Raw genomic sequence first — 27,432 nt, 5'->3', positions numbered from 1 at the left:
GCAGACTGTTCTTGGAGTATCAGAATAATTTCTCAGGGCCTGTCCATTTTCTCACAGAGTGGCACTTACAGCTCCAATTAGTCTCCTTGATGGTGAATGAAAGTTTGAGTCCAGGCAGGTTTTGGATGGTTTGGATGGTGCGGCTCTGAGCAAGCAATTGGTTACCACCAGTTAAGCAAGTGACTAGTTAAGTGAACCGCAATGTAGTAGAAAGGGCTGATTTCTGTCGATGACCAGTTTTATATGTTGTTGAGGTGTCATCTTGCAGCAAGGGCTTTTGGGGGATTGAGTGTTTTGATCATCCAATTATGGCATAAAGATTGTGCAATTCTTTTATGACTCTGTCTCCAACGCAACATGGTGAAAAGTTTTTTTTTTTTATGCCTCTGGTAGCATTGCAGGTCTCAGCATTGTTTAATTCTGCAGACTGTAGGCCCAATGCAACCCTCTAATGCTCAGTTCCTTGAGGAGTCTTGTGGTGGACCTTGCCATAAATCCTCTGCAGCCCACCTCTGCCGTACATGCTTTCACCTTCCATCCCCGTCCCTCTGCCACATCTGCTAGCTCCTCATATTACAGGATTTTTCTTTAAAATGCCTCATTAATAGCATCTGTGAGCTCAACAATGAGGGCATAGCTGCAGGAGTTGGACCATAGTTCCAGGTCAGGACACAAGTTGGTCTGTGCAATATTGGGCAGGAAGGTAAGTCTTCGGTGTAGGTCAGCAAACATTTCCAGTCCTGGGTGATTGCCAGCAGGCATGCATGGAGATGAGAGGGCTTGGTTTGCAGCTTTTCACCTCTCTGGATGAAGGATGGGAAACTAGTCTGAACATTTGGGGGATGGTGTTGATTGAAGGTTCTCTTGTTCTCCAGCACTGAGGCCAAACACCTCAGTATCTGATTGTGACAGCAGGTATATCTCCCCTGCGTCAAGTAGGTCTTGCAACCCACCAGGTTGTGTTTGGGGGTTGCTGGGACTGTACAGACGTGACAGGCAGAGGGCAGTACATGGTAGTTGGGTCTGACAATGAAGTTTAACCTGTTTGTATCCATATTCCATAGCTTGCTCCATTTGAATTTGCATCGTTCTATGGCTTCCCACCCCATCCAACTGCCCTGCTTGGCTTGGGAGACTGCCCTGGCACATCTGGCAGCCTATATTATCCATATAAATCCATGTATTAAATTCTAAAAATGCAAACCTTGACTGAGATGTTTGTCATCAGCCAAATCTGAGATAGAGCTGATACTGCAGAGAAAGAACAAGTGATCATATATGAAGATGCTTATCTCTGGACCTATCAAGCTACTTTGCCTCCCTCTGTGCACATAAGAGCATGCACAGAAAAAGAGTGGAGTCTTACCTGTCCTAAAGGAAGGAAATATGTGATTTGATTGTTTTGGCTGCTCCTGGATCACATGCGGATCAGCATGTTGCTTTGGCACAGGTTTTACACCTGGTGTGTTTCTTGACCCAACTCCATGTCCTTGGTGCTGGAAGGTTGTAAATTAAAGAATCTTGAAGAAGGTGATGAAGGGCAATCAGGTATTGTAATGCTATTATCTGCATAGGGTGTATATTTCTTTCACAGTGCTACTCAGGTCTTTCATGTTGATGTTAGACTTGGACACAATGTGAGTACATTGCCACTGCATAAGCAAAACAAAAAAGAATGTTTTTCACCAGTTCTCTGTGGAATGCTTCTTTTTTTAATTCTCATTTCTCCACAGGTGTCCATGCATACTGCAGTAGTTTCCATTTGGTTATAAATTTCATGCAGATTCATTTTGAACATCAGGTCATAAGTAAATCAAGCATTTATGTTCCCTTTCTTTTTCTTGTCCTCTTACTCTCCCTTTCTCTCCAATTGTAGTGGTGGGACTCTGTTGACAGTGAGTGGAACCAACCTTGCAACCATCCGCGAGCCAAAGATTAGAGCCAAGTATGGCCAGGCAGAATCTTTTCATGTGAGTATTGAAGACTGACACACATGCCCAGTTTTAGAAGACAAACCTACTTATATTCACCCATAGATAGGTTTTTATACACATATTGAGCTGTTGTTTGATGATGTATTGCTAAGAGCCCCGTCACACTTAGTACAAATGAGCATGAGCCAAGCCGAATCAGGCAAAATACATTTATATATATATATATATATATATATATACATGATAAAACAGAATTTGTGCCACATCTGGGAGGGAATAACAATTGTGGAGGACAGCCATCCGAATACCCAGACTGTGCACGCTGTGGTCCGCTATCTTTTGGAGACCTGCCACATGTCCCTGCTGAATGTGGAATGACATCCAACATATGAAATGATGACTACTCTCCTATTTTACTCTTCCTTTTTAGATATTTAGATATACCTTTGTATACTGCCATAGTTCCACCTTAGAATTGGAATATAATATATAAGATATACCTTACTGAATTTTCATGTAAACCAGGGTCCACTGACTATCACATTCACTGTTGTGCATGTACACCCGTGTGTTCAGACTACTACGGCCATCACATCACTGACATGCACACGCGTCATTACCGGTGTGGCAGTGATAGCCCCCAGCCCGCGATGCATCACAGTACACCCATAATCAGGGGAATCTGGACTACATGTATCAGGCCATATATTGGATATTATGGACTCATCTCTGTGCTTGTTCTGTTAGACCTCAGTGCTGCTTTTGATACTGTTGACCATAAAATTTTATTACAGAGATTAGAGCATGCCATAGGTATTAAAGGCACTGCGCTGCGGTGGTTTGAATCATATTTGTCTAATAGATTACAATTTGTTCATGTAAATGGGGAATCTTCTTCACAGACTAAAGTTAATTATGGAGTTCCACAAGGTTCTGTGCTAGGACCAATTTTATTCACTTTATACATGCTTCCCTTAGGCAGTATTATTAGACGGTATTGCTTAAATTTTCATTGTTACGCAGATGATACCCAGCTTTATCTATCCATGAAGCCAGAGGACACACACCAATTAGCTAAACTGCAGGATTGTCTTACAGACATAAAGACATGGATGACCTCTAATTTCCTGCTTTTAAACTCAGATAAAACTGAAGTTATTGTACTTGGCCCCACAAATCTTAGAAACATGGTGTCTAACCAGATCCTTACTCCGGATGGCATTACCCTGACCTCTAGTAATACTGTGAGAAATCTCGGAGTCATTTTTGATCAGGATATGTCATTCAAAGCGCATATTAAACAAATATGTAGGACTGCTTTTTTGCATTTACGCAATATCTCTAAAATTAGAAAGGTCTTGTCTCAGAGTGATGCTGAAAAACTAATTCATGCATTTATTTCCTCTAGGCTGGACTATTGTAATTCATTATTATCAGGTTGTCCTAAAAGTTCCCTAAAAAGCCTTCAGTTAATTCAAAATGCTGCAGCTAGAGTACTAACGGGGACTAGAAGGAGAGAGCATATCTCACCCATATTGGCCTCTCTTCATTGGCTTCCTGTTAATTCTAGAATAGAATTTAAAATTCTTCTTCTTACTTATAAGGTTTTGAATAATCAGGTCCCATCTTATCTTAGGGACCTCGTAGTACCATATCACCCCAATAGAGCGCTTCGCTCTCAGACTGCAGGCTTACTTGTAGTTCCTAGGGTTTGTAAGAGTAGAATGGGAGGCAGAGCCTTCAGCTTTCAGGCTCCTCTCCTGTGGAACCAGCTCCCAGTTCAGATCAGGGAGACAGACACCCTCTCTACTTTTAAGATTAGGCTTAAAACTTTCCTTTTTGCTAAAGCTTATAGTTAGGGCTGGATCAGGTGACCCTGAACCATCCCTTAGTTATGCTGCTATAGACGTAGACTGCTGGGGGGTTCCCATGATGCACTGTTTCTTTCTCTTTTTGCTCTGTATGCACCACTCTGCATTTAATCATTAGTGATCAATCTCTGCTCCCCTCCACAGCATGTCTTTTTCCTGGTTCTCTCCCTCAGCCCCAACCAGTCACAGCAGAAGACTGCCCCTCCCTGAGCCTGGTTCTGCTGAAGGTTTCTTCCTGTTAAAAGGGAGTTTTTCCTTCCCACTGTAGCCAAGTGCTTGCTCACAGGGGGTCGTTTTGACCGTTGGGGTTTTACATAATTATTGTATGGCCTTGCCTTTCAATATAAAGCGCCTTGGGGCAACTGTTTGTTGTGATTTGGTGCTATATAAAAAAAAATTGATTGATTGAATTGATTATATGTAATCTTGAGAAGTGTCACGGCAGGTGCTGATATGAAAGCATCACACAGCAGCTGGCCTGCACCCTCTGTCACTCACGCTCTCTTTCTCTCTCTCTCCCTTTCAGTTTTGCTCACTTCCTCACCCTGCTTCTCACAGCCTTCCCCACCCCAGATCTAGCAATATGACCTGATCACAGCGTGGTCCACGCGTGGGTGTTGTGCCACTCAGACAGTGCTGTACATGATAGACCCTCTGAACCATGTCATCGAGTATCATGTGCCTTGAAGTATAGTGGAGTGTCCAGCTTTCTAATGGCTGATGCAAGCGGCGATGAGGGCGAACGGTTCTGTGTGGAAGTTCACTGATGAATCTGAGCTTTGGATATGACTCTTTGGGTCCTTACTGTCGGTTGAGATCGGGCCGGGATTTATACACGTGCCCGCCACACACGCAACCACCACACACGTGCCCACACATATGGTGCACATGAGCGCTGTCTGCTATGTCTGTCTGATGATTTCCTGGAGAGAGTAAGAGAGAGAGAATGAGAGAGAGAGAGAGAGAGAGAGACGGTGGCCGGGTGAGTAAGTGAGCCGGTGGTGAGTGCTGTCTGGACATGGTATCATATCAATCAATCAATCAATCAATTTTTTTTATATAGCGCCAAATCACAACAAACAGTTGCCCCAAGGCGCTTTATATTGTAAGGCAAGGCCATACAATGATTATTATGTAAAACCCCAATGGTCAAAACGACCCCCTGTGAGCAAGCACTTGGCTACAGTGGGAAGGAAAAACTCCCTTTTAACAGGAAGAAACCTCCAGCAGAACCAGGCTCAGGGAGGGGCAGTCTTCTGCTGGGACTGGTTGGGGCTGAGGGAGAGAACCAGGAAAAAGACATGCTGTGGAGGGGAGCAGAGATCGATCACTAATGATTAAATGCAGAGTGGTGCATACAGAGCAAAAAGAGAAAGAAACAGTGCATCATGGGAACCCCCCAGCAGTCTACGTCTATAGCAGCATAACTAAGGGATGGTTCAGGGTCACCTGATCCAGCCATAACTATAAGCTTTAGCAAAAAGGAAAGTTTTAAGCCTAATCTTAAAAGTAGAGAGGGTGTCTGTCTCCCTGATCTGAATTGGGAGCTGGTTCCACAGGAGAGGAGCCTGAAATGGAATATGGAACATATGGAATAATTATTCCGTAATGGACTATTCATCTGCTGTCAGATCATGGCGGATGTCATCATCCCACTTCGCACCCATGTCACATGGAAAACATGACAGCTGATGACTGTGGCTTGGCTGATGGTCACGATGTGGTGGGAAGCACGTCTGGAGCTGTTCCAAAGGTGATTACTTACTTTATTTACATTTTAGTGCCTTGGTGAACAGCTGCATTGTCAGTGCTTCTAATGGAAGATGTATCGGTTATTATATATTTATTACAGCTCTTACACCGCGTTCACAAGCACTGTGCATCTGTGCATCTCTGTGATACCCTGATACACAGCACAGCCATCTGAACCTGGTGTTACAGCCATGATAACATAATATTATATATACATCTTCCAACACATGAGGTGAACTGACAATGGGTTTCTAATATGCTCATAATGGATGTAACAGATGCTCAGAGACACGCTGACCCGCAGTGATACACAATGTTTCAGTTTGACTGCGCAATCTTCACATCTAGTCCACAAAATTAATGCATATGACAGACATTGCACATTATAATATTTCCTTTGCGCAGCCCAAGTGGCATGCATGGGGGGTGCAGTCCGGGACATGCTGGCAGGATTAGATGTGTTTGACCATGGCAAATTTCCCTTGAATGTGATCAGACAGTTTTGAATGCTGTTTTGACTCCATGAGAATAATTAAAATGCAGTCAGATTGCAGTTAGAGTCCACCTCAAATGCCGTATGATATTTTTCCACCTTGAGAGCACCTCAGCTGTTTTGAACATGACCTAAACATTCAGGCCAGCCACACAAATTTGTCTGATTTTGATTGTGCCTCGACTTTGCCCGAATGGAGGTTGAACTGTCATTCAGATGGCATTCGGGCTCATTCAGCCTCTAGTGTGACGGGGGTATAAATGTATTGCACACATGCATTCAGGGCATGTCCAGCTCCACATTACTATTTTCACAGCATGGAATCTCAGTGGAAAGTAGAGCACAGTGTGCAAAGATATTGTGTTTTGGGTATAATGTCAAATCAGACAAATCAGATTGTTTTCTGTTATTGTCTTTAAGACGCCTGTGCACCCGCATCTGGCACAATGCTGTCCAGAGGGCAGACTCAGAAATAAGAGGTGTTTTTTTTGACAAGTACAGGTAGTTGTGCAACCCAAGTCCATGAACAGAAGCAGCAGAAAAATATTATAAATGTCATGACAACTGCTTATGTCCACTACTTATGTGTGAAAATTCACTCTCAGTATGGTGGAATGTCTCAACTGGCCACTGCAGGCGGGATGCAGCTGGTTCAGTTGGTCTTTGAAACAGACATCACATGCAAATGCCTGAATGAATAGATGGATAAGGACGTCAAGATATGCCACACTGAGATGCCTACAGGTCCTTTAGCTGTAAGATAAAACTGTTCCCTCTGACTCCAGCCAAAAAATGTCTGTGCCCCATAGCATGGTATGATCTGTGCACTACACTTTGACACAGACATGGAGTGAGTGAGCTTTTCTTTTTCTGTTGATGTTGGAGTGTGTGCTTAGAGTTAATAATGTGTTTTTGTATCAAAGCATAGGTTGTTACACATCTCACTGATGTATTATCAGTCATGTTTTGTTTTAAGTAGGGATGCACTGATCCCGATACCACTATCGGGTATTGGCCGATCCCATATGTATTTACTTGTACTTGTAATCATAAAACTGCTCTGATAGTAGACACCCGATACCCCTTTACAGCAGTGTGATGTCAACCTGTCACTGCAGCCCGTGAGCAGGCAGAGGTCGTGGTTCGAGTGAACTGCCCACTTCACCCACGAACCATTTGATGCTGTGACCTTTTCATCTCTTTTCTGCAGCACAGCTCAGAGTTGAGAACACCTATTGTCTCTGAAAGCACAGTGATAGCAGCACACCTGCACTGAGCTTTACAAAGACATTTTTACACTTTTTTTCTTTACAACTCTAAGCTACTCTATTTGGGTCCTCGCTAAAAACAGCTGTTCTGCACACATTAACAAATGCTAATGCTTGTTTTTTACACCCAGATGTGCCTAAAGTCTCTTTCAGAGGTTGACATGAAGTAAAAAAAATGTTGAAAAATGTAAAAAAAAAATAAAAAAAAAAATCCCTGCCTGTCAATCTGGTTGTGCTTTTTAAATAAATACACATAATCAATTCTTCCTGCTCAGATGGCAAACCAGGGGTGAATCCAGAGAGAAAGGGGGGGGTGCTTCCCCCTTCACACCCCGAGATTAAAGGTCCACTTTTGAAGGCAATTTTTCATACTATTACTACTACTATGGCTATAATAATAATAATTTTAACAATTAAAATGTTGAGAAATAATTTAAATGGTAGAAAAATGCTATAAAGAATTTAATCGTTACATTTATAAACAATGTATATTATAAATTGTATGTTTTTTTCTGTTACAGTGCTGTCAGCATTTAAATATAAAGTCAAGAAAATGTCTTTATTTTATTTTTTATGAAACAAGTACTGTATTTATATTTCTTGAAGTCAAGAAAGGGTGACTGTAAAGTGAGTATTAGCAAAACGGGTTATCATTTTCATGTTGAGGTGGCAAGGGGTGTTGTCAGCAGCTGCTGAAAGCAACTAATAAAGTAACTACTAATGTGACTTAGTTAATTTTAAAATTGAGTAATCAGTAAGGTAACTAAGTTATTTTTCAAGGAGTAATCAGTAATTGGATTACTTTTTCAAAGTAACTGTGGCAACACTGGTGATCACAGACATAAGTAAAGTTAGTGATGGACAATTTCATTTCAGTTATTGGTGTGGTATAGCGTTGAAGTCCGCAGGTTACATTTAAGTGAGATTGTCTGGCAGTGTCACGTTTGTTAAGAAACACACAGTTAATGTTAAAGGACAAAGAAAGTATTGATGAGTATCCAAATGTAAGTACTAAGTACTCGGTCTGGGAAAAAGTGGTATCGGTGCATCCCTAGTTTCAAGCCATGTCCAGATCCCCTGTGAAGATGAAATACACCCCATTTATGTCATTGATTGGGGATATCCACCAACCAACCCATGAGGGACCAAACCAGTGTAACAATATAGTACAAAACAGAATTGTTAAAGTTTTGTATTTTTTCAGCATTTTTTTTTTTTACTTTTTGTTTCCAGTTCAGTTCAGTGGTAGTATGATAATTATTACATATGCCTGTGCATACAGACAGAGCATGCAGGCATCATGAGCTCCTATGTAAGACTATATGAATATTGATCCTTGTAAATTGCAGTACAACTCTTGTGCTGGAGGTTCTTGCAGGCCTATGGTCCAATTGCTTTCAACTGCTACATGATAGTAATGTAGGAACACTGCACATAACAACATCTCATTTTTATACCAACATTCCCATAGATACACAGATGCGCATGAGTAAACTTGCAATTTTAAGTATCTACGCTCTGGATGTGAAAATTACAACTACATCAGTTGTAAGCTACAAATGAGGCCTGTGCTGCACTGTATGCTGCTTTGCACTGTATAGGGCTCATAAATTCAACTCCAGACAACTGCTTGTACAGTGCTATTTACGTATATACATCTGGTATTTGTGCCTCCTGCTTCAGATATCTCACACTGCTAGAGGTCACAAAGCTTTTCATATGTCACCATCCCTCACTGGTGTTTGTGTTAGACAAACACTGGGATTGTATCTGTGAGAATGAGAGAGAATCTGACATAGAAAATGTTTTTAGGATTAAAGAGTAACAGTCTTGTAAATGCTAAAGTCTCGTATGAAGATTTCCATCAATTCCGTAAATAATATTGAGAAAGCACTTTGACAATTGTCACTCTGAATGGATGCTCTCTAGTTGTCAGGGTAAAGATGTGAGCTTCACACACTACTGAGGCACTTCAACATTTAGGTAAAATGGCCATTTATTGATGCAAAAAGCCTGCGGATTCCACACAGTCCTTTATCAAAGTGCCAGTTTGTACTTAAAGGATCATTTTGATGTTTGTAAATGTTTTGGTCCATTGTCAATACATTTACAAAAAAACATTATTTTCCTTCCATTTTCTTTGCATTTCACTATTGCAGTCAACACAAGTCTGGCTGATTTTCAATTGCACAATTGAATCGGATGCTGTGTATACATTCTGGTGGGAACCCATACCATCATGGGGAGAACATGCAAACTCCACACAGAAAGGCTCAGGTGGGAAGTGATCCCCTGACCCTCTTGCTGTGAGGCAACACTGCTAGCCACTAAGCCACCTTTCTGCCGCAACAGATTAATGTATTTTCCATATCAGTGTTATAAAAATATTTTAAGTGCACTCAGTCCTGTTAATACTTAATCATAAAATTACCAACATTATCATTTCTAAAAATATTTTCAGAGTCTGCTGTGTTGAAACAATGAAATGCTATTATACCCAAAATATCTAATTTGGAGCATAATTATATTCTATAAGTCTTATCATGAGATTATAAAAGAGCAGCCGCTTTGTACATGTTAGTCTTTTGATAATACTGTAAGTAGATTTCAACATATTTAGATTTGTTTCTACATTTGATATGTAATTTAATTCTGAGAGCATGATGTTTTTTGTCTTTCTCTCTTTCTTTGTCTTTTCAGAACTGCACAGTGTATAACAACTCAGTAATGGTATGCCTCGCGCCTTCAGTAGCGGATTCAGAATTGGGCTTTTCAGAGACAGGGACAGGTCCGGATGAGATTGGATTCTACATGGACAATGTGAATGCACTGGTGGTCGTCAATGAGACATTCAGTTACTACCCCGACCCCATTTTTGAACCACTAAGTCCTTCTGGGATACTGGAGCTCAAACCAACTTCGCCGCTAATACTCAAGGTTGGAAAGACAGAAATGGTTTTTTTGAGAGAATGTGCTGTTCTGCACTTTGTATTTAAGTCTATTTTTGTTTCTGCAAATGCTCTGATTAGAAAGATTTCATTGTGACAGATTCCATACGAAGCGTATTAGCAAGCAATATCTGCTGTCTGGATTTGGGATGTACTGATGCAAATATTGGTTTAAACACTGATAATGACACAGAAGTAGTCAGTACAAACAGTAAGTTTAACTGTATGATTGGTTTGATTCGTGATCTTTAACAGGGTGTTCCAAAAATTACACAATAGGTGGGAATTTCAAATGAGTTGAAGGTAGCAGGCTGTGAAGCCAATGGAAAATTTTGGGGGTAAGGAGAACCCCCCCCCCCCCCCCCCCCCAAAAAAGTCCTATTTGGTGCATTTTGAGTGTCATTTTTATTGTCTTCGTATGCACATTATTTTAGTATCACTTGTACTATTACTAATAATAAGCATGTAACTTTGTTTCAGTTCAACACTGGTTTGTTTTGCAATTGAAGGATTTAGCTGTAAAACCCAGTGTCTCCACATCCACAAAATTTTAGCAGAGGCCAACTTGCACTCTGCTACTTAGGTAACTATCAGTGCGCAAGATCTTAAATAATTTGGATAGACCATTTGCATTTTATTTATGGACATTATTGCATTTTCTAATTTTTTTTTTTATCCCCATTTTATACTGCATTTTTCTCCATTAACCTGTAAAACCCGAGTGCTGACAGACTGCCGATTTTCCAGTTTAAAATCATGCAAAACATGTAGCAACCAAGACATGTTGCATATCCACTTAATGGTTACAACCTCCCCTAAAAGTCTAAAACAAGCATTTCTACCAAAGCAAAACTCTATTCTAACATCAAACGACTAAATGAACAAGCAGGGAGGAGATGGTAATGGCACACGTCCGCACAACCGGCACATGCATTTGCGCTACGTCATGCTACCAATACAAACAACACAAGCGGATGTTCCACAGATAATAATGGCATTCTCGTGGTCACTTATCAGGGGACTTAACCCACTTCCGCTTAGTGACGCATGGGACAACTAGCTACTTGGTGAAAACAAAGGTGTCTGAGTAGTCGTAGACAATGACAAACACCAGCTACCAAACTGTGAGAAGACTTTATGGGAACATGCAGGCTGGCAAAAAATGTGTTGACTAGTTGGCTGTCTGAACAGATCTGGCTGACCTGATTTGTTTTCACTGAGTAAAACTGTCGCTAACCGGAAGTGACATAGCGCTGACTGCAAGAATAAGTTTTGTCACTCTACATCTAAAATTCGCTGAACTAACAGCTAAAAAACACACCAAAAATAAACTTCACACAGCCATCACCAGAAATTATATCCAACCTTTGCTGTTTGTGATCATAAGTTATGTTACAGCACAAAAATCCATTAGAAATGGGGAATCCTATGCTCCTGTGTCACACTGAAGTGATTCCACAGATTTTCCAACTTTTTGCTTTGGGAGATGGAACACATTGTGAAGTAAGGCAGTGATTTCTCTTGATACATGATGTGTATTCTTTGTTGTGATTGGCGAATGATGTTACTAACATAGATTTTGGAACTGCCTCTCGATTCTCTGGCTCTGACAGTTCGACAGAGGTGTTCACCATCCAAATAGACCAATGGGTTTCCGAGATAATGCTATGCGTAACATTCATTGTGTGTTCAGAGGGACACTGAGCATTACGCACGGGGGCGCAGAGGAGTTTTGTGTGATGGATGTTTTTAAATACAAAACAAAAGAAAAAAAAAGCTGTTATAAATAAATAGAATGAATACTTTTTGTGACAAAAGAAACAGAAAATGAATAATGTAGTTTTGTACCCGAGAAACATCAAACAAAACAAAATGCCACAAAACAATGGTGAACCACCCAGGGGACAACAATGTAGAAAGACATTATGACTGAAAAAAGGCACAGTCTGACCACCACTGAATGCAGAGGCTGGCGACTGGTGTGTGTGTGTGGGGGGGCAGCTTAATACGAACCGAGGGTCGGGATGCCGACTGTGAAGCCAGCTGGAGTTCCTGGTGGAGAAGGGAGATTGGCCCTTCAGCTGGCAGAGTCCATTGCAGTGTCTGGAGGTCGGCTGCACAGCCCTCCAGAGTTCACCACAGAGACAGCAGGGCTGCTGTACAGCCCACTCATGTTCAACCGCCATCTCAGGTAAGGGGATGTTCATCTGTTGTGGTGGAGCGGGGTCTGCATCGACCTCTCCCGGTGTTGGGGGTGGACGGCTCCTCGATGGCATCTTCCAAAGAACTGGCTGGGCCCACAGCAACATCAGCATAAGCAGGGGTGGACGGCTCCCCATTTATGTCATCTATTGTGGGGTAACAACTCCACAATGGCATTTTCCAAAAAAGAACCGGTTGGGCCTGTAGCAGTGTCAGCAGAAGTGGGGGCGGAGAGCACCCCGATGAGGTCATCTGTTCCAGGGCTCTCTGCACCCCAATGCCTTCGGGGCCCGAAGTGGGCATTCCCTCTGGTGCTGGCACAGGCAGCCCCTCAGAGATGTCAACAGGAGCTGAGCAGATTGCCTCTGCCACCTCCACTGCCTCCAGTATTCCACCGGACCTGAACACCAACCTGGAAGACAAGAGCCAAGAGGTGGCTCTGCAGATGGACCAGGTGTGTCGCGTGGGACTGGCCCCAATGCAGGTGCTGATGTACATTCAGCAGTCTCTGAGGCTTGCAACTGTTGATCCCCTTGGACCTGCATTTCTTTTTTTGGTCTAGTCACACCCGAGCTGCAGGTGGTGTCAGGCACAGGTGGAGACTGCGAAGGATCAGCCAAGGCCATTAGTAGCAGTGGTGCGGGGACCACCGGTGGCTGGAATGGTGCGTGGGTTGCTGAATGTTGAGACGGAGCATGACGTCTAGCCCCCGGACCAGGGAAGAGTGAGCTGGGAGACGTGTCCGAGTGTTGAGACAAGGTGGAAAGGAGGCTACGGATGATGTGGGAGAGCATGGAAACCAAGAGCTGATGCGGGAGACTGGATCAGATATGATCACTGGTGACTGAAGTTTACCAAGCAGTTTCTGGATAGTGGAGGCGAGGGAGCGCAGAGCCATGTGGTTATGAGGCTGGGACTGGATTGATGACAAAAGGTTCTACAACCCCAATTCCAGTGAAGTTGGGACGTTGTGTAAAATGTAAAGAAAAACTGAATACAATGATTTGCAAATCCTCTTCAACCTATATTAAACTGAATACACCACAAAGACAAGATATTTAATGTTCAAACTGATACAATTTGTTTTTGCACAAAAATATGCACATTTTGAAATGGGTAGCTGCAACACGTTTCAAATAAGTTGGGACGGGGCAACAAATGACTGAGAAAGTTGATGAATGCTCAAAGAACACATGTTTGGAACATTCCACAGGTGAACAGGTTAATTGGAAATAGGTGAATGTCATGATTGGGTATAAAAGGAGCATCCCCAAAACGCTCAGCCGTTCACAAGCAAAGATGGGGCGAGTATCACCACTTTTTGAACAATTGCATGAAAAAATAGCCCAACAGTTAAAGAACAATGTTTCTCAATGTTCAATTGCAAGGAATTTAGGGATTCCATCATCTACAGTAATATAATAATAAGTAATATAATATAAGTAATAAGTAATATAATATAATCAGAAAATTCAGAGAATCTGGAGAACTTTCTACATGTAAGCGGCAAGGCTGAAAACCAACATTAAATGCCTGTGACCTTTGATCCCTCAGGCGACCCTGCATTAGAAACTGACATCATTGTGTGAAGGATCTTACTGCGTGGGCTCAGGAACATTTCAGAAAATCATTGTCAGTTAACACAGTTTGTCACTGCATCTACAAGTGCAAGTTAAAACTCTACCATGCAAACCGAAAGCCATACATCAACAACATCCACAAACGCCGCCGCCTTCTCTGGGCCCGAGCTCATTTGAAATGGACAGATGCAAAGTGGAAAAGTCTGCTGTTGTCTGATGAGTCCACATTTCAAATTGTTTTTGGAAGTCATGGACGTCATGTCCTCTGGACAAAAGAGGAAAAAGACCATCCAGATTGTTACCAGCGCAAAGTTCAAAAGCCAGCATCTGTGATGGTATGGGGGTCTGTTAGTGCCCATGGCATGGACAACTTACACATCTGCAATGGCACCAACAATGCTGAAAGTTACATCCAGGTTTGGGAGCAACACATGCTGCCATCCAAGCAATGTCTTTTTCAGGGACGTCCCTGCTTATTTCAGCAAGACAATGCCGAGCCACATTCTGCACGTGTTACAACAGCGTGGCTTTGTAGTAAAAGAGTACCGGTAGTTGACTGGCTTGCCTGCAGTCTAGAGCTGTCACTCATTAAAAATGTGTGGCACATTACGAAGCACAAATACAACAACGGAGACCTCAGCCTGTTGAACAACTGAAGTCGTACATCAAGCAAGAATGGGAAAGAATTCCACCTACAAAGCAAGAGACTGAAGCATGCTCCACATCGTCCCTACCCCCCTCCTGTCCCTATCCACCACCCCATCCCAGCCCCCGCTCATGCTGCTCCATGCCACCCATTAACTGTGGTAGGCCCATGTTCCCCCCAAGCTAGCGGCTACCACACACTCACATCGCCTCAATTTGGAAAATGGACTGTTTCAAGCTTAGTGCACATGAACAATGTCAAATGTATATGTGTTGTCTTTAATTCTGATGTGTGCCATTATTACGGTAAACAAGTAATAATTGTGGATTAAATGCTGTATCTTGTCTGTGGCAATTTGAGTGTGGACATAATCTCGTTGCTGTTGCACTTGAAATGACAGTGACAATAAATCTCATCCATCCATCCATCTAACTGAACAGGGCTTCCATAGCATTCAGTTCATGGTACCGTATGTACTCCTTGTGGTGGTTCACCCAGTTGGGAGCCTATCCTGCTCAAAAACATTGTCCAGGAAGAATAGCTCCAGGAAATAATCGAAAGCCCACCTGTTAGATTCTACCAAATCCCATGCTTCTGTTAAAAAATCTCTCTTCTTTTTAGCAGTGTAACAGCAGTGGAAACAATTAAACAACACCCTCATTTTTTACAAAAGGTCTTCACAGTGACCAAATGGGGAGGCTGCCTGTAGGGTTTCTGTTTGCTGGTCTATTCTGTTGTGGTGTGCGCAGGAGCAGAGTCAAATCAAAACCCAAAAGCAGGCAGCTGGGAGAGAGGAAGTATAGATGCAAAAACCACTGTACTTTAATTATCCAATGTGCATCAACTTCCATATACTGTGACATGGTGGAGGTAAAAAAAAAAAGGTTGCGCGGGCCCCTCCTGCTGCGGCCTTCACCCACTTTGCCTCAATTCTGAGGTAATTGGAGTGTAAACGTAATTGCCCTTTTATGGATCAATAAAGTTGTCTGAAGTCTGAAGACACAGGGAGGATCAGGGAGCAGATTACAATGAACAGGTGGCAGGAACACAGTGGAAAATAATCATACTGACAGTACTTACAAACCAGGACATAATCTGAAGACACAGACCAACAACCCATAAAAAAAACAAACAAACAAACAAACAAACTGAATGGCAACAAACAGGTGCGGCTTATCATCTATCTGACAAGATTAACAACAGGTGCGGGGAACAAAGAAGAATAGAAATATGCAAGCACACCTCCAGGGCTCGTTCATTGACACTTTCCACTTAGGGAGATCCCACCGCGTACAAGCACCTTGGGAACCAAGCTCAATTGCTTTTGCTTTCCTTTGCTCCTCTTCCAGCTCCCTTACTTCTGCCTGGATCATGGCTCTTTTTTCTGCTGGATTGGCTTTCCCCCAAGTTTGAATGTGAGACATTCCCAAACCCTGTCGTCCAATGCAAGGTGCTCCAATGATATCTTTGAGCATCAGATATCCTTCCGCTAAGGCCAGAGAGGCATAGGCCTCCCACTTATGTCCTGACCTTGTTCTTATTCCTGCTTCTCTGACCTTGCTGTCTCTGGATTCTTTGTAAATCATGGCCACTCTACATTTGGCTACTTGAAACTCCTCTACCAGGGAAGATAGGGGTAATTGCAATTGCCCTGACCTGATGTACAGCCCCACTAATGTAAAGCTTGGTGGAATACCTAACCACATTCTTAGATGGGAGTTGATCTTCCGCTCAAGCACCTCTACAGCAGTTACTGGGGCGTCATACATCATCAGGTACCACATCAGTCTGGGGAGCAGGCCATGCTGATATAGCCTTGCTTTAAATTTCCCTGGTAGTCCATATGCATCTATTTTCTCCAGCCACAACTGTGCTTGCTTCTCAGTGGTGTGGACATTGTCATGGTCCTTTAATGACTCGTCATACCATTTCCCAAGATACTTTGATGGTAGGAATGGTCTCCCCTTGAATGGCCAGATTGTATTTGAAGGTGATTTCCCCCTTTCTGATAATCAAACTCCTGGATTTCTTTGGCTTGAATGTCATTTTGGCTAAATCAAAAGGCAAAGTATAAAACAATGCAAAAATAAACCTAGAACTCAAAGACAACATAAACAGTGATGAACAATAAGAACATGAATCAAGAACCAAAATAGTGCAAAACCAGACAAGTAAGGCCAGTGATGTACACAGTCATACACATGCCATTATACCTGAGACACGAGGCAAACCAACAAAATACAAGAGAAACACGAGAGCAATAATCAGAGGACCATGGCAGGGGGGGACAGTGTTAAGACATCACAGGAAGGACAACAATGTGAAAGACTGCGGGCTGAACACCCAGAATAACACACCCACACAGGGGAGTTCACAGACCATGAACACACATTCACCCACACACAGCCAAGACAAGACAGAGACACACATAAGACTTGATACATGGACCAGGAAAGCATATACTCACACATACACCAAACAAACTGCCCAGGGGCACGCACGCACACACACACACACACACACACACACACACACACACACACACACACACACACACACACACACACACACACACACACACATACGGAACCCACACAACAATATAACAACCAGGAGAGGACACACAAAGCCAGGACACAGTAAACATTAAACATACCTACAGACACTATAAATAAATAAATAAATAAATAAAATAAACAATGTAAACAATAAACAATAAATACATTTAAATAAATGTATTCAACTTTGGTTTCAGGTCATTGTAGATGTTAGTAAAGTAATTTTTTTGGCTTTTTGAGGTCCATAATATTAAATAACACTGAACCTTCTTCTTCTTTTGGCTACGCCCCTTAGAGGTCACCACAGCAGATCAATCATTTCCATCTCAGCCTGTCCTCTGTATCTTACTCTGTCATACCAACCATTTGCATGTCCTCCTTCACCACATCCAAAAATGTCCTCTTTGGCCTCCCTCTTCTCCTCCTGCCTGGTGGCTACATCCTCAGCATCCTTCTTCCTATGTACCCTGGGTCCCTTCTCTGCACATATCCAAACCACCTCAATCCTGCCTCTCTAACTTTGTCTCCAAACCATCCCACCTGAGCTGTCCCTGTGACATGTTCATTCCTAATCCTGTTCAGGGTCACTCCCAAAGAGAATTGCAATGTCTTCAGCTCTGCCACCTCCAGCTCTGCATCCTGTCTTTTTATTAGTGTCACCGTCTTCAAGCCATACAGCTTGGCTGGTCTCACTACTGTCTTGTAGTCTTTCCCCTTCACTATTGCTGATACTCTTTAGTCACAAATAACTCCTGCCACCTTTCTCCATCCACTCCACCCTGCCTGCACTCTCTTCTTCACTTCTCTACCACACTCTCCCTTACTTTGGACGTTTGACCCCAAGTATTTAAACTCATCTACTTTCACCGCATCAACTCCTTGTAACTGCAGTTTTCCACTGGGCTCCCTCTCCTTCACACACATGTCCTCAGTCTTGCTCCTACTGACTTAAATTCCCTTGCTCTCCAGACCGTCTTTTCACAGACTCAACCTGCTCTCCACTCTCATTACAGATCACAATATTATCTGCAAACATCATAGTCCATATAGACTCCTGTCTGATCTCATCAGTCAACCTGTCCATTACCATTGCAAACAAGAAAGGACTCAGAGCTGATACTTGGTGTAATCCCACCTCCAATTGAAAGAGTCTTTGTTCCTACTGTGCATCTCACTGCTGTCACACTATCCTTGTTCATGTTCTGCACTACTTTCACATACTTCTCTTCCACTCCAGACCTGCTCATATAATGCCACAACTCTTCTCTTGGCACCCTGTCATAATCTTTCTCTAAATCCACAAACACACAATGTAACTCTTGGCCTTCTCTATATAGAATACTGATAGAGAATATCAGTATTCTCAGAGCAAACATTGCATCGTAGTGCTTTTTCTTGGCATGAAACCATATTGCTGTTCACAGACCTTTACCTGTTTTCTAAGCCTAGCTTGTGTTACGCTTTCCCATAACTTCATACTGTGGCATGCATTGGTGGATGGTGCATTGGTATTTGGCACAAGTTTTACACCGGATGCCCTTCCTGACGCAACTCCAGTGTAACCTGGAGAAACACATACAGCCACTGGTGTTCCAAAGAGGTCTCCCATCCAAGTACTAACCAGGCCCCGCACTGCTTAAGCCCCATTTACACATAGACGGTTTTGTTGGCGGGTAGTACGTAGACCGAAGTTCGCGGTAGTTCCGGCTGTGTTCGCGGTGGAAAGGGGCGGAACATTTCGCCAGCATTTTGACCGCCATACTAGCCGCAAATACGCGGATAAAATGCCGCTAAATCCGCCGAATAAAGCAGCATTTTGACGCCGTAGCATCCGGCACACGTCAGGCAACGGGGGTTAATACCCAGTTCTGTCCTTTACAATTGCAGGTTAAGACGCGTGTGAGAACGGCGGTGTTCTGCTGCCGCCGATAATGCCCTGTGTACCGCTGGTTTTATCCAGGCAAATCCTGCGTTACTCCAGGAACTTTTGCATATAGGCACCACCCCCAGAGTATAATAGACTGAAGCAGCAGGAATACATGCCTCTGTCACTGCAGGGGGAGGGAGATCATCCTCAGCCTTTTCTTCTCCTTCCTTTTCCCCTCCTCAACGTGTTGCTCCGTCTCCACCACAGGCCTGCCCTCTGCTTCTGAACCAGACCTCTTGGTAAGTCCTTGCCGCTGCCAGGTTTCTTTTAGGAGGCATACTGGAGCTTCTCTGCAAAAATATCTGGAGCTGGCCGCGAGTGAGAGGCCTGCATGCAGTGCGCTAGTGTTTTTATGCTGACCGCCGCCTATTGGCCGTTTGGAATGCCGTTAACCGGGAGGTGGCGTTTAGAACGGCGTACTGGCCGCTAACGCCGCCATTTTGTCTGCCTCTGTCGCCGGTTAAAACGCCCTTGAGGACGCCGATGTGGGCTCTATCGCCGTTTTACACGCCATTGATTAGGGATACAATGCCAGCCGCCAATTACGGCGGTGTAAACTGCAGCACTACAGGAAAGGGCAGGATGAAACGGCGATTAAAAAGTGTCAAACGCCGTTGTTCGCGTTGTCTCCGTCATCACACGAATTCTCCGGGAGCTCTCCCGGAATTATTCGACATGTAGAATAATTTTTTCAATGATTCCCGGTAAAGCCGGAACTAAGCCACGCCCCCTAGTGCCGGCGTTAACAATGGCGTTTGATCCTTAAGATGGCCAAAAACTCTTCCGGGATGCTTCCGGGAGCTCTTACCGTCTATGTGTAAACGGGGCTTTAGCTTCTGAGATCTGATGGGATCAGGCTCACACAGAGCAGATCGCCTGCATTTATAAAAGCTCTGATTACCAGATGGAAACTTTACCACTGCACTACAATCACTGACTTATAATAGGAGCATGAAATGGCTAAAATCAACAGGCAGATAAATGTATTTATTTAAAAAAGAGAAAAAAGCAGCATGATAACAGACCAAACAGCATTTGTTACGGCGTATTTCTGCTGATATGTGACTGAAAGTTGCGTATTTGTCACACTGCTGGCTTGTCATATAGTCCTTTGTTGCTCACAGGACATGCCTGTCGCGCCGGGCCCGCTCGCGTGTCTGGCCTGACGCGCGTGTCCTGTCAGACAGACATGACATTCAGATCACCTGCTGCGTGTCTACATGAACTGATGGTCTGTTTCTCCAGCCCATCGCAAAAGCGATATATGTTTTTATGTATTTCCATGTGAGGACAGCAAACACACATGCGCGTGTCTGTCAAAACATGGTACATGTTCTGCAGCTGTGACGTCCAGGATCACAGATGTCTCAACAGCTGTTATTTTCTAAGTGCCAAGCTAACAGTGTAGATGTTCATGTGTGTCACCTGGAATTTGGCTGACACCTGCCGCGAGAAGAATCAAATAGGCTTTCACATGGCACATTCTGTCTTTCAGCCACTGGTGTGAGCAAATAGTTGTAGCAACAGGTGTATGAGGCGTTGGAGGCAGCTATGATTTTACACATATTGCATACGATTCCTGCTTCATGCGCAATTCATACGCAATTCAACCACATTCATACTATGTGTGAAGGGGCCCTAAAGTTGGTATTCAACACAGCCTTACCTGTGTGAAGCACTTTGAGGCAACTCTGTTGTGATTTGGCACTATATAAATGAAAATAAATTCAAAAATTGAAATTGAAAGCCATTTCCATAATTTTTGCAAAATCATCTACCATCTACCCTTCCACTTTCCTGTCCTTGATACCATATCTACCCATTACTTCCTCATCACCTCTGTTCCCTTCACCAACATGCCCATTGAAGTCTGCTCCTATCACCACTCTTTCATGCTTGAGCACACTCTCCACCACCTCATCTAATTCAATCCAGAAATCTTTCTCCTTTGTCTCACAACCAACCTGTGGGGCACATGGAATGATGATATTCGTCATCTTCAATTTCCAACTTCACACTCATCACCCTGTCAGGCACTTGCTTACCTCCAACACACTCGTCACACATTCTTCCTTTAAAATGACCCAACACCATTTTGCTTTTTATTCATGCCATGATGCAATAACTTGAACCCACCGCTTATGCTCCTGCTCTTACTTCTCTGCCACTTCATCTCTTGCACACACAGTATACCTACCTTTCTCCTCTCCATCATATCATCCAGCTCTCTATCTTTCCCACTCATACTGCCAACATTCAAAGTTATTAATCTCACTTCCACTCTTCTAGTTTTGCTCTTCTTCCACTGTCTCTGGACATGTTTTCCTCCTCCTCTTCTTCATCCAGCAGCAGCCCAATTTTTCCCAGCACCATGTTGGGCAATGACACTGGTGGTGGTCACTGTTAACCCAGGCCTCGACTGATCCCATACGGAAAGCCAATTTGTTTGTTGCATGGTTATGTTGGCTTGTTTTACGCCGGGTGCCCTTCCTGATGCAACCCTACTCCTTTATCTGGGCTTGGGACCAGCACTCAGAGTGTATTAGTATAGAGGTTAGTGAAAAAATCGTGTATTTTTTGAGAAAAAGTGCCAAATTTGGCATGAATGTTCCTTTGTGGGTATGTTTTCATTTTAGATTGGGTACCCAGCTGAACAATGCCCGGAACCCGCTTTTTTAAGATGGTTTCCAAAATGGCCACCAGACTACTTGTAAAGTCCTCTAACTTCACTTCTAGGCCACATACGGACATGATCTTGGTTTCTAAACCTATGTTTATGGGTATGGATGGAGCTGTCACAACACCATCGATGTGTGGAACTTTTGTGGCTTTGCACTCTGTTGTAGCTGGAACCTCTGTGTATGATTTTGGCAATGGGGATAATGCTCGTTTTCGTGCTAGTAGCTCATTTGGGACAGATGGAAATGTTCTCTTCTCTCCTGGATGTTCTGGTGTGGGGAATTGCATTAATGTGATAGCTGTGCCATGAAAGGACCCCTGTGCTGTTCTAGAACTAGGGTTGTGGTCAATGTTATCGACTGTTCCAACTGTAAAGACATTTTTCACCATTGCTGGAGGGCACGCTATCTGTTCTGCTTCATATATGCCACAAACTTTGTTTGCCATCTCAGTTGATATGGTCATAACCCTGTCATAGGAGATGCACAGACCAAGACTAAAGAGTTTGTCTACAAGTTCTTTCTTTCTGGTTCTGGCTTGGACAAGCAGGCCTAGGTAGATGGGAAGTGGCATTTCTCTCTCTTTGGGATGCCTTTGAGTGCTTGTTTCCTTTGGAGTGATTGGTTTTTTTGAGTTAAACATCATCATCTGAGACAGGCCCAGAGCAATCTTCTCTTTTGCAGGATTGATTTGTTTATCTTTGATGTTTAGGCCTTCCATAATCATCATCATCAAAGCACTAAGAGCAGGTGGAACTGAATCTGCTTCACACTTCTCATTGAATGATCCATCAAACTCATATTGTTGCTGAAAGATTTGTTTTCGAACACACTGAGCAGCTTTCACCAAATGAACTCCTTCATCATCATTTTCACTATCAAGTGCTTTCTTAAGTATGTCACCAATATCTTTGCTGAACATCAGAACAACATCTCTTCCTTGTTGTTCTGCTCTGAGGTCTGGGATCTGTTTCAGAAGTCTGTCTTTCAGGCGGGTGGAGTGCACATGTACTTTATCAACACCTTGGAGTGATGCAAGTCTGCTACTGTAAAGATTTGAAAGCTTTGATCATTTGAAGTTTGGAACAGCTTCCTTACTTTGACGAGCTTCTTCAATGTATGCAACAAGTTCTCCCAGAACAAGACTTTCATAGGTCTCCTGTTTATTTGTTTTAAGCAGCTGACTTCATTGAGAGATGGTGTGATGTCTAAGGACATTCATACAATCCAAATGATAGACTGCATCTATTGCAACCATATCTCCTGCTGCTAGCTTAGAAAGTAACTTGGAGTCTCTTAATTCTGTTGCATACCCACGCACTGTAGCATCAATTTCTTTGCTTGAAGCTGTGATAAGCTTTTACTTATCATCCGATTCCTCACAAATTAAACACATATTTTCCTTTGGTGGTTGGCAGAGAGTGTCTTGTTTAAGCAGGGCTTGGTGCTTCTGAACACAAGGTTTCTGTTTACTTCCTCTTCTGTACTCATTGAAGCCTTAGATTACAACATTTCTGCCAACAAGACTTGTGCCACATGGATTGGTTCTTAATAAGAGTATTTTCAATGCCAGTACCATCATCAAGCCTATGAATGTCTAGAATACCTTCTGGTGTATCGCCCATTTCAAGAAAGGCATTGAGGTTCCGAGCCAGACTTTCATAGCCACTTTTTCCTTCTTTCTGAGTTTTATTTGCTGGGTTTACAAGCTTCTCTACCTTCCCCTGCTTATCTCGTTTCTCTCTGTTCTGACAAAGTGCACAAAGTGTCCAGTCAATTTCATTTGTGGATGAGTATGTCGCCATTTTGGAAAGATTCTATCTACTAGGAAACCCACCACCAAGAGTCTTTGTCGACTTACCAGAAATAGAAAAGAAGCAGACATTAAAAACTGTTAATATTAATCTAAAGGCATCTAATAGTTCTTTCCACTTCTAAAACATCTAACAACAAATATGCTTTTGGGTACAAAACAATCATTATGCTTCTACATTATGTAATGCAATGGCAATAGTGGCAATCATTTATTGCTTGTGACAGGTATCTCTGTTTTAAATTATAAGCACATTGTGAAGTAAATCATTCCCAGCAAACCAGAAATGTTTTTTAACATTTACATTTGGTTCAAAAAACGACGTTGAAAAACTGTTGAAAGTGAAGCTCTGGCGAACAGCTTTTAAATGGTTTTCCTTTTCAATCCTTCTCCACAACATCTTGGGGACCTTTTTAGAGTGTTTTTTGTGAACTTTGCCCCCAAAATAATGTTGTGATTTGGTTCTCTAAAGGTTTAAAACAAACTTTAAAAACAAAACTTACAAAAGCCATTCACCGGAGCTTCACTTTCAATGTTTTTTAAAACGTTTTCCCAACTTAAGGGAAACGTTCCCAAAACGTCACTAAAACATTTTTTCATTTGCTGGGTTCAATCAATCAATCAATCAATTTTTTATATAGCGCCAAATCACAACAAACAGTTGCCCCAAGGCACTTTATATTGTAAGGCAAGGCCATACAATAATTATGTAAAACCCCAACGGTCAAAACGACCCCCTGTGAGCAAGCACTTGGCTACAGTGGGAAGGAAAAACTCCCTTTTAACAGGAAGAAACCTCCAGCAGAACCAGGCTCAGGGAGGGGCAGTCTTCTGCTGGGACTGGTTGGGGCTGAGGGAGAGAACCAGGAAAAAGACATGATGTGGAGGGGAGCAGAGATTGATCAGTAATGATTAAATGCAGAGTGGTGCATACAGAGCAAAAAGAGAAAGAAACAGTGCATCATGGGAACCCCCCAGCAGTCTACGTCTATAGCAGCATAACTAAGGGATGGTTCAGGGTCACCTGATCCAGCCCTAACTATAAGCTTTAGCAAAAAGGAAAGTTTTAAGCCTAATCTTAAAAGTAGAGAGGGTGTCTGTCTCCCTGATCTGAATTGGGAGCTGGTTCCACAGGAGAGGAGCCTGAAAGCTGAAGGCTCTGCCTCCCATTCTACTCTTACAAACCCTAGGAACTACAAGTAAGCCTGCAGTCTGAGAGCGAAGCGCTCTATTGGGGTGATATGGTACTACGAGGTCCCTAAGATAAGATGGGACCTGATTATTCAAAACCTTATAAGTAAGAAGAAGAATTTTAAATTCTATTCTAGAATTAACAGGAAGCCAATGAAGAGAGGCCAATATGGGTGAGATATGCTCTCTCCTTCTAGTCCCCATTAGTACTCTAGCTGCAGCATTTTGAATTAACTGAAGGCTTTTTAGGGAACTTTTAGGACAACCTGATAATAATGAATTACAATAGTCCAGCCTAGAGGAAATAAATGCATGAATTAGTTTTTCAGCATCACTCTGAGACAAGACCTTTCTGATTTTAGAGATATTGCGTAAATGCAAAAAAGCAGTCCTACATATTTGTTTAATATGCGCTTTGAATGACATATCCTGATCAAAAATGACTCCAAGATTTCTCACAGTATTACTAGAGGTCAGGGTAATGCCATCCAGAGTAAGGATCTGGTTAGACACCATGTTTCTAAGATTTGTGGGGCCAAGTACAATAACTTCAGTTTTATCTGAGTTTAAAAGCAGGAAATTAGAGGTCATCCATGTCTTTATGTCTGTAAGACAATCCTGCAGTTTAGCTAATTGGTGTGTGTCCTCTGGCTTCATGGATAGATAAAGCTGGGTATCATCTGCGTAACAATGAAAATTTAAGCAATACCGTCTAATAATACTGCCTAAGGGAAGCATGTATAAAGTGAATAAAATTGGTCCTAGCACAGAACCTTGTGGAACTCCATAATTAACTTTAGTCTGTGAAGAAGATTCCTCATTTACATGAACAAATTGTAATCTATTAGACAAATATGATTCAAACCACCGCAGCGCAGTGCCATTAATACCTATGGCATGCTCTAATCTCTGTAATAAAATTTTATGGTCAACAGTATCTAAAGCAGCACTGAGGTCTAACAGAACAAGCACAGAGATGAGTCCACTGTCCGAGGCCATAAGAAGATCATTTGTAACCTTCACTAATGCTGTTTCTGTACTATGATGAATTCTAAAACCTGACTGAAACTCTTCAAATAGACCATTCCTCTGCAGATGATCAGTTAGCTGTTTTACAACTACCCTTTCAAGAATTTTTGAGAGAAAAGGAAGGTTGGAGATTGGCCTATAATTAGCTAAGATAGCTGGGTCAAGTGATGGCTTTTTAAGTAATGGTTTAATTACTGCCACCTTAAAAGCCTGTGGTACATAGCCAACTAACAAAGATAGATTGATCATATTTAAGATCGAAGCATTAAATAATGGTAGGGCTTCCTTGAGCAGCCTGGTAGGAATGGGGTCTAATAAACATGTTGATGGTTTGGATGAAGTAACTAATGAAAATAACTCAGACAGAACAATCGGAGAGAAAGAGTCTAACCAAATACCGGCATCACTGAAAGCAGCCAAAGATAACGATACGTCTTTGGGATGGTTATGAGTAATTTTTTCTCTAATAGTTAAAATTTTGTTAGCAAAGAAAGTCATGAAGTCATTACTAGTTAAAGTTAATGGAATACTCAGCTCAACAGAGCTGTGACTCTTTGTCAGCCTGGCTACAGTGCTGAAAAGAAACCTGGGGTTGTTCTTATTTTCTTCAATTAGTGATGAGTAGAAAGATGTCCTAGCTTTACGGAGGGCTTTTTTATAGAGCAACAGACTCTTTTTCCAGGCTAAGTGAAGATCTTCTAAATTAGTGAGACGCCATTTCCTCTCCAACTTACGGGTTATCTGCTTTAAGCTACGAGTTTGTGAGTTATACCACGGAGTCAGGCACTTCTGATTTAATGCTCTCTTTTTCAGAGGAGCTACAGCATCCAAAGTTGTCTTCAATGAGGATGTAAAACTATTGACGAGATACTCTATCTCACTTACAGAGTTTAGGTAGCTACTCTGCACTGTGTTGGTATATGGCATTAGAGAACATAAAGAAGGAATCATATCCTTAAACCTAGTTACAGCGCTTTCTGAAAGACTTCTAGTGTAATGAAACTTATTCCCCACTGCTGGGTAGTCCATCAGAGTAAATGTAAATGTTATTAAGAAATGATCAGACAGAAGGGAGTTTTCAGGGAATACTGTTAAGTCTTCAATTTCCATACCATAAGTCAGAACAAGATCTAAGATATGATTAAAGTGGTGGGTGGACTCATTTACTTTTTGAGCAAAGCCAATAGAGTCTAATAATAGATTAAATGCAGTGTTGAGGCTGTCATTCTCAGCATCTGTGTGGATGTTAAAATCGCCCACTATAATTATCTTATCTGAGCTAAGCACTAAGTCAGACAAAAGGTCTGAAAATTCACAGAGAAACTCACAGTAACGACCAGGTGGACGATAGACAATAACAAATAAAACTGGTTTTTGGGACTTCCAATTTGGATGGACAAGACTAAGAGTCAAGCTTTCAAATGAATTAAAGCTCTGTCTGGGTTTTTGATTAATTAATAAGCTGGAATGGAAGATTGCTGCTAATCCTCCGCCCCGGCCCGTGCTACGAGCATTCTGACAGTTAGTGTGACTCGGGGGTGT

General features: G+C 42.5%; 1 protein-coding gene across 1 annotated transcript in view; it reads left to right on the top strand.

Moving 5' to 3' along the window:
• Window positions 1-27,432, top strand: part of LOC117512209 (plexin-A1-like) — a 1,069,160-nt gene that overhangs the window by 889,909 nt on the left and 151,819 nt on the right. Inside the window, 2 exon segments of the mRNA XM_034172199.1 lie at window positions 1,877-1,970; window positions 10,019-10,255. Of these exon segments, the coding sequence (XP_034028090.1) occupies window positions 1,877-1,970; window positions 10,019-10,255 (331 nt within the window).

Source organism: Thalassophryne amazonica, chromosome 6 (assembly GCF_902500255.1).
Source record: "Thalassophryne amazonica chromosome 6, fThaAma1.1, whole genome shotgun sequence".
NCBI classification, from domain to species: domain Eukaryota; kingdom Metazoa; phylum Chordata; class Actinopteri; order Batrachoidiformes; family Batrachoididae; genus Thalassophryne; species Thalassophryne amazonica.
The sequence above is the reverse complement of the archived record's forward strand: the minus strand, read 5'-3'. Positions and strand labels throughout refer to the sequence as shown.